The sequence below is a fragment of the Oryza glaberrima genome, chromosome 2, assembly GCF_000147395.1.
Source record: "Oryza glaberrima chromosome 2, OglaRS2, whole genome shotgun sequence".
In the NCBI taxonomy this organism is placed as follows: domain Eukaryota; kingdom Viridiplantae; phylum Streptophyta; class Magnoliopsida; order Poales; family Poaceae; genus Oryza; species Oryza glaberrima.
In genome coordinates this window covers 24758785-24766444 of record NC_068327.1, presented here as the reverse complement: position 1 = coordinate 24766444, position 7660 = coordinate 24758785, and the positions used below count along the sequence as shown (strand labels likewise).

The 7660-nt window shown below is 40.2% G+C and overlaps 1 protein-coding gene across 1 annotated transcript; it reads right to left on the bottom strand.

Annotated features, from left to right (window-relative positions):
• Positions 1 to 2908: 2908 nt before the first annotated feature.
• LOC127762457 (bifunctional nitrilase/nitrile hydratase NIT4) lies at positions 2909 to 6789 on the bottom strand. The gene is made up of 5 exons (XM_052286982.1): positions 6496 to 6789; positions 5276 to 5467; positions 4040 to 4333; positions 3526 to 3807; positions 2909 to 3376 (listed from the first exon to the last, which is right to left on the bottom strand). Exons 1-5 carry the CDS (start codon positions 6641 to 6643, stop codon positions 3204 to 3206), a joined length of 1089 nt encoding a protein of 362 aa, XP_052142942.1. The 5' UTR covers positions 6644 to 6789; the 3' UTR covers positions 2909 to 3203.
• Positions 6790 to 7660: the final 871 nt, after the last annotated feature.

Genomic DNA, 7660 nt, shown 5'->3' with positions numbered 1-7660 from the left:
GGTTTCCACTCCCCTGCTTGCTGCAGCTTTGCTCGTTAGACACACATATATAGATACACAAATATAGCAATACACCAGTCATTTATATAATGTTAGGAGCAACCTTTTTTTTTTCTAAATGCGTGAATAGCTAGTGCTACTCCTTACTTTTTTTTTGGGAAATTATTAGTATTAGTTATATCCCGGTGAACCACTGCCATCGAATTGCTTCAGTGAGTTGGACGTTGGGCATACGGAGGAAAATACTATTTCAATCCACTTATAAATTTATTTGTTATTATCACACATATCTTTGATAACTATTGAAATAATTGTATGTAACTATTTATAATTAATGAACATGAACTTACATTTTGATAGGATGCGTTCTTTTTACAGTGCTCTTAAATGAAATTTGCCCACCCAAAAACTGAAATTACATGAGAGGCTTAATTAAGGACTCCATTATAGAACTTATTTATCACCTTTTTAGTCTAAATCAACTTCTTAGCACTAGGTGAAGCCGTGGTTCATATACATCGTACATGCTTTACCAACACAAACACCGTGAGGAGCAAGAAGTTTAGATACTTACCACAGCTGTCGATGTTGGGACTTTTTGTATTTCCCTTGGCCATCGTTATTGGAGGAGGATGAGAAGTTGCGCTGCAGAGTAGGTCCTGGGGAACAAGAGGCACGCAGGTGGAGATGCAGAAGATAAGTTGGCAGTGACCCACAAGTGAAATTCCGCGTGCATCGCCGTTAGGTCGAGCCATACCTCCCGAATCCGAGTCAGCCCCACCATCGCCGGATCCAGAACAGGTAGGAGGAGGTGATTCCGCAGTAGTGTTGGGGATGGGAATGAGGAGGAATAGGATGGGGTGTGGCTAGGGCAGGGGGAGGTGGAAGGGGAGAAATGGGAGGTATGGATTCCTTTGCTTCCAACCGCAGGCGTCTTCGACCGGCCTGTCCCCTTGCATCTATCCTCGTCCTTCTCGATGCCGGTGGCTCTTCTTCTTACCTCTCCGGTCCCCATTGATTGTGGTGGAGATTGAGAGGAGACATAGCGGCTTTGGAGATGGGAGTGGAGGAAGCGAGCCGAGTGGCAGCAGCGGAAACGCGGAGCACACGATCTGGCGCCTCCGCCTCCCGAGAGTGGCGCGGCGCAGCGACCAGGGAAGGGGAGGCAGCCTCCGGTCCCGAGACGGTGTCGCAACTCGCAACAGGTAGCAGGGGTGAAAATGAAAAATGGGAAGACTAGGGAGGTGGAAGGATCTTATTGCGAAATAATTTTTACGAAGGATCTAGAATAGATTTTGCCAATCAATGAATCCAACAGCTCACATCATCTGTAGGGGCGATCGGACGGCCTATGTTTTTCCGATGACGTGGTGCAATCTGGTGGCGAAAAACTTTAGTTTTTTCACTACTGGGCAATGCTAGAAAGTCTTGTAATCTGAAATGGAGATAGTATCTAAATAGGGTCTTAGTCAACTTTGCCTAGCTACAAATTGATGTATCCCTTTCAGAATTTGCATGCGCTGCCCGTCTGATCTCAGCACGATTAGCAGTTCAATTAGTTGAACTAGTTGGCCCGCACAATCGCACGGCGCACCCATATAAAATTATATATTTTTAATATGATTTTGCTTCAAATTTATTAAATAGTTATCTCGTTATTAAGATTTTAAAAGACCAAACCTTACCATCCTCGTGTTTCTAAATTTGTAGTTTTTAAAAATCACACCAGTTACTACCACTTACTTCTGTCATATTATTCTTTATTTACTTGCTTGATCTACTACTATTTCTATTCGTTCTTTTTGGAACCTTTAAAAACTGGGCTTCTTTTCATTCTCCTGTTGGGCTTCTTTTTTATAATTTTTAGAATTCCCGTCAAACACTGTCATTATACTCCTCCACGACCGTCCACTGCATCTCCTCTTTATTGTCATTGCTATTTTAAAAATCGAACATAATTATCGTTTGTCTATTTTTTTACTTTATAGAAGTTGCGCTAAAACGTCAGTGACTTTGTAACTGTACTTCTCTACGTGTACTTCTCTACGGCTCGTCCGCTGCATCCCTTCTTTATTATCATTGAGATTTTAAAATCAAACATGATTATCAAACACGCTGCAGCAGATCACCTATCACGTTCAGTTATTATTACAGGATGAATATCTAAAAAACAGAAAAAAAAAGAAACTTCAGGTTCATGTGTTAATCCTTACCCAGGCATTCTGGGTCATATACTCATATACCTCAATCAGTTTTAAGAATTAGTACAGTACATGCATTGCAGTGCAGTTATGCAGACTAAGAGCAAGTTGAATAGTATACCCCTACTAGCTCCAAATCATCTATAACCAATGTAATAGTCAATTCATATAATAGCTACTTACTGTACTATTAATATCTGGTCACACCTGTCATACACACATTACGTATTGGAGTCCATGCTGTAGTTGGCTACATATCTATAACCAGTTGCTCTTCTCTCTTCCTTTATCTCCTTAAAATATGTTTATCTCCTTAAAATATGTTTATAGCTAGTTTATAGCCTGCTATTGTACCTGCTCTAAATCTAGCTTCTAATCAAACTGGTCGCAGGCATTGAGGTTTCCGATATCGTTACCAAAAAGCCAAAGCAACATTTGGCAAAGCAGAATGCTTCCTCTGAATTCGTGCCTTTTCTTTTGGAGTATTCCCTTTGTTCCATAAGTCATTTTAGTTTTATCCTAAGTGACCAAGTTTATAAAAGAACCATCATCTACAACACCAAATTAGTTTCATTAAATCCACCATGAAATATATCTTGATAGTGCATTTATGTATTATTGTAGCAATTTTCTATATCCTTAGCCAAAGTTAGAGAAGTTTAACTTATGATAAAACTAAAATGATCTGTAATATGGCACCAAGGGAGTAGAACGTAAAATAACCACATGTGTGACAGTGAAACCATCGTAATGCCAGTTCATGCACTACTCATATTTGATATGGAGGGGAACCAAGTTTGATCTGACACCTAGGGTGAGAAAGGTACTACCTTGATAGATACACAGCATAAAAGGGGCAAGTTCTACAGACCTCAGAAGTTTGTTCTGGACTGCAATTTACAAGCAAGGGGATGACAGGGACGTCAAGCATGAACGATCTGAGCCAATGATTCACCGTCTAGTGACAGTAATCAGTTTTGCGATTGACTCTGATTATCTTGCTTAGTAGGGCTTTGCAGTGCTGTCACTTTTTGCGGCTGTCGTCTTCTCAGCGGCAGAAGTGAAAGACACAGGGAGGTGCGGTTGGTCATTCACTACCAAGCTCAAGACCTCAGGTCGAGCATAGTGGCCCACCACATCAAAATCAAACTTGGCTCGCACGATTTCTCCAAGGTCTGCGAATGAATTTCATTACAAATTTTAATATGAATTGTCTAATCACAACTATTCAAAATTTGGTGCCAGAAAACTGAGGGAGCACATAAACAAAATTGGGGCAAATGCATGTACGAAAAACCTAGTACATATGCAATTATTTTCTCACCTAGATCAGCTGTAATCAGCGCCTCCCCTTCGTAGTTGGGACCTGCCAAGACTTCTCCGGATGGTGAAATGATGACGCTACCTCCAGGGCAGACAACAGTGTCTGGAGAAGGCTCTTCACCTAAACCAGAAAATACATACTCCGGTGGTGGAGGATAGTCCTTTCTACGGCAGAATTGATTTGCTGACAGGACAAAGCATCCCCCCTCTAAGGCAATATGAGTCATGGAGGCTTGCCAAACTTGTCTGGAATCAGCAGTTGGAGCACAATATATCTCAATACCTGTGTAGTGCATACAATATATGAGTAGATGATGAAGAAATTCAAGTGCCACTGCCACACCAGCGTTTTTATTTTTTTTCACATTTGCCTATCTGACTTATTCTGAAACCAAATTCATTTTGTTATTTCAGGAATATCATCTCATGAAACCATGTCACTTCCTCATAAGCTGTATGAACTATGAAGACTTCTAGTGGTATTGTAGTAACAATATTCCAAGAAATAGTCTTACCTTTACCATAAAGTGCTGTCCGCAACAGTGGCATTTTATTTTCCCAGCAAATTAGGGCTCCGATCTTTCCAAGTGGAGTATCATAAACAGGAATTGTTGATCCATCTCCAAATCCCCATATTATTCGTTCTAATGCTGTTGGCATGAGCTTTCGGTGCTTACCTAGGTACCGTCCTAGAGGATCAAAGAAGAGCACCGAGCAATACAGAGTGTAACCTTCCCTTTCAATCACTCCCATCACTAAAAATACTTTATATTTTCCAGCCATAGCAGCCAAGCGTGTCACCTCTGGGCCTGTAAGTCAGAAGATGGATATATCAATCTAGAAGAAACAAAATGTATGTCCACAGTGATGAAACAGCTAGAAAGCTGAATTTTTATGATAAAACACAAAATCTGTTTTCTTATGATAAAACACAATAAAAAGCATACAAAACAGCACAGGATATGGGGTTATTGATTTGACAACAATCAATCCATGCCTGGAACCAGAAAGCATGATCATAACATCTAGCTGAAGCAGTCGAGGCAAGTATGAGTATCAATAATCCATTGTAGATGTTTCTCCATTTTGGGGAAATCCTATGCCTTACTTGAACAATTACCAAAGCTATGGTCTTTTTTTTTTTTACATCAGATTAAGTAATTGGATAGATCTTTGGTAACATCTATGACTTCTTTCCCCTAAAAAGTTCTCCAGAGTCTATGAGATGGATATTTCTAGTACTCCCTCCATCCAAAAGTGTTAGGCATATACTATTTTTTTGGTTTTTCCAAAAGAGATGGTCATATTTGTAGTCTCCATATGCTAAATTAATTGTTGACCAGAATCCAAATAGCCATCTTAATACTTATAGGTTGCATGTATGCATATAGTTCCTTGGTTTTGTTACATGGGGGATGAGTGAATTCCTCCTTGGTCTTGGTGACAAAAGAAATATGCCTTACTTTTTTGGATGGATAGAGTATTCAGCAAACACAGTGTTGACAGAAATATGCAATTTAAACAATCAACACACATATATATATATATATATATATATATATATATATATATATATATATATATATATATATATATATATATATATATATTCTTTTTGATGATAAAAGGGCATGAACGGATAAGTCAATAGCAAAGAACACTTTGTTTGGCAGGGATCAATCCTGGCCCGTTCCCCATGGGTGGCCCGGGATTTTAAGTGAATTGATATATTCCATTACATTACCACTTACCAGGCACTTCTATTGCCGCCGCATGATACTTCCGGAATTCTTCCTTCCCCTTGTCTTTTGGATTACCAATGCTTATGTTGGCCCCAAAGCCAAATGTGGATCCACGAGGATAGCCGCCAACAAAAGCTTCTGGGAACACAACCAACTGTGAACCATACCCAGCAGCCTCCTCTATCAACCTCTCTGCTTTATCTGCAGTATGAATAGCAATGTGAATAATAAACAATCGTTTCTAATGCAATGCATCGATCTGGTTCTCCCAAAGTGTCAGTATTGGCCTTAATGTTTACATGCATAAAGTAGAAAAATAATATGCATTATGTGTCTTTCCTAGGCAATGGCAGTGATTGGAGGAGGTAGTGCCATAGTGCAGAAGGATAGGCACTTGGACATGAATACATGATCACACGAGCCCATGATGCAGCATGCTGCAACAGAAAATAGCATATAATTGAGTTTTAACATTTTGTCTGGCCTGGCAGAATAGATCATTTCACTGGGTCATATAATCAGTGGGTTATTTTAGCAGAATAAGAAAATGTGCATTCTGCCCAAAACCTGTGATACAAATGTGCTCACCATTTGTAAAATTTCCAAAGGCTCAACAGCTTTGTTTAATATCCAAAGGTACTAAATAAGGCTCAATAACAAATTAAACTCTTGAAGAAAGCTCCTCAGTTGAATACTGGGCCAGCCCTTGCTGCAAAATCTTTCAGTGGCATGATTTAAATATAGCAAATACTACTAACAAAAATTTTCCTACAGATAACACGCACAGAACAAAAAATTGTGGCGACCATTAGTTAGGTAAATGCATAATTTACAAGATGGGGTATAACATACGGCAATCATGACAATTGGCAAAGCAAAAATCATATAACAATTAACAAAGTAAAATCAAAGTAAGAGCTCACAAGGACCGTGAACAAACCACAAGAAATAAAATCTGATAGATGTAACCTATCATGATTTCACCTCAAATGACAAAGGACATCCAACAATTACCTCCAATTCTGCGCATATTGCTTACTCATTACCAACAAATGACACCTATACCAAATCTCACACTGAACCCTCTTAATTAATAACCACTAGCTGCAGCACATTGGTGATTTCTGACTTATTTTATCTACCAACAACAACAAAAGAAAATTCACCAAAGCAGGGGGGGGGGGGGGGGGGGCACACACGAGCGTTGAGCGTACGTGTGCTGTGCATACCTAGAGTGGCCGGGGTGTCGTAGAACACGGTGGAGGCCTGCACGACGGTGGCCCTGACCGTGGCGGCGCCCGAGTCGGCGCCGCCGTTCATCTCCACCTCCGCAATCACCGGCGGCCCACCGCCCGAGCCCGAGGGGACCATAGCCATCGGTACGGCACGCGCGCCGCCGCTCGAAGTGGACGCGGGAGAAATGGGGGCCGGCGGCGAGGAGGGAGATGGTGGGGGAGGAGCTGAAGCTGAACTGTCAAGTGTGACTAGGAGCAGAAGACGAGGGAGCGAAATCCATCACGGATGCTTCTAGACCCTACACCTTTTCCAGCCTTTTTCCATGGCTGTAACTTTCCCGTTTCCTCTTTCCCTCTCTTCTTTGGCACGTGAACGAAGAAAAAAATAATTTACAAATAAAGTTTCTCAAGTTTGAGTGAACTACGCTTTGGACCATATTTTATTATCTAAATTTCATTTTGGACCACCTTAAACATATCTTTTCACTTTGGAACGGATAAATTTGCCATTGTTGCGATTTGGACCACCATGAACGATTTTTTTTCTCGTGCAATCAACGACCTTAAACACATCAGCTCTAGTATACGGCCGATCTCCTCTATATATGGTTCATATGTTTGCCGAAAGGGAAGTTAGTCATGACGAGAAAAATTGTTTATAGTAATCCAAACCGCAACAATGGTGAATTTACCCGGTCCAAATTGAAAAGATAGGTTTAAGGGTGGTCCAAATTGAAACTTGGGTAATAAAAGGTGGACTAAAGTACAATTTAGTCAAGTTTTTATATCTGTATTGTTCTTGGTATGGAATACTACGAAAATAGAGAAATTCATTAGTGCATAAAAACTGGACTAGGAGTAGGAGAGATTATTTCACCAAGATTACTGAACAAGTTGCAGTGGCCGTTTTGAACTAAGACGGACTAGAAAAACCCACGCATGGTAAAGTGAACCCAGCTCATTCGACTTTAGTGGAGTAACTAATTAGGGCCCTTTACTTGAAAGAAAAATATAGGAACTTTTATTCTGTATAGAAACAATAAACTTTGCTATAGGAAATTTTTCTATATGATTCTTTGAACCAAAGGATTATTGAAAACTATTGAGTCTTATCAAATTTCTAAGGAATGCCCAAATTCATACAAGTTTTGGAGTATTT

Bases quoted from the DNA above. Each gene is read 5' to 3' on its own strand.
- LOC127762457 (XM_052286982.1), bottom strand. From the start codon at position 6,643: ATGGCTATGGTCCCCTCGGGCTCGGGCGGTGGGCCGCCGGTGATTGCG. The intron at 4,334-5,275 runs GTAAGTGGTAAT...TCTGACTTACAG, and splicing joins GGCGGCAATAGAAGTGCCTG to GCCCAGAGGTGACACGCTTG. The intron at 3,808-4,039 runs GTAAGACTATTT...TGCACTACACAG, and splicing joins GACAGCACTTTATGGTAAAG to GTATTGAGATATATTGTGCT.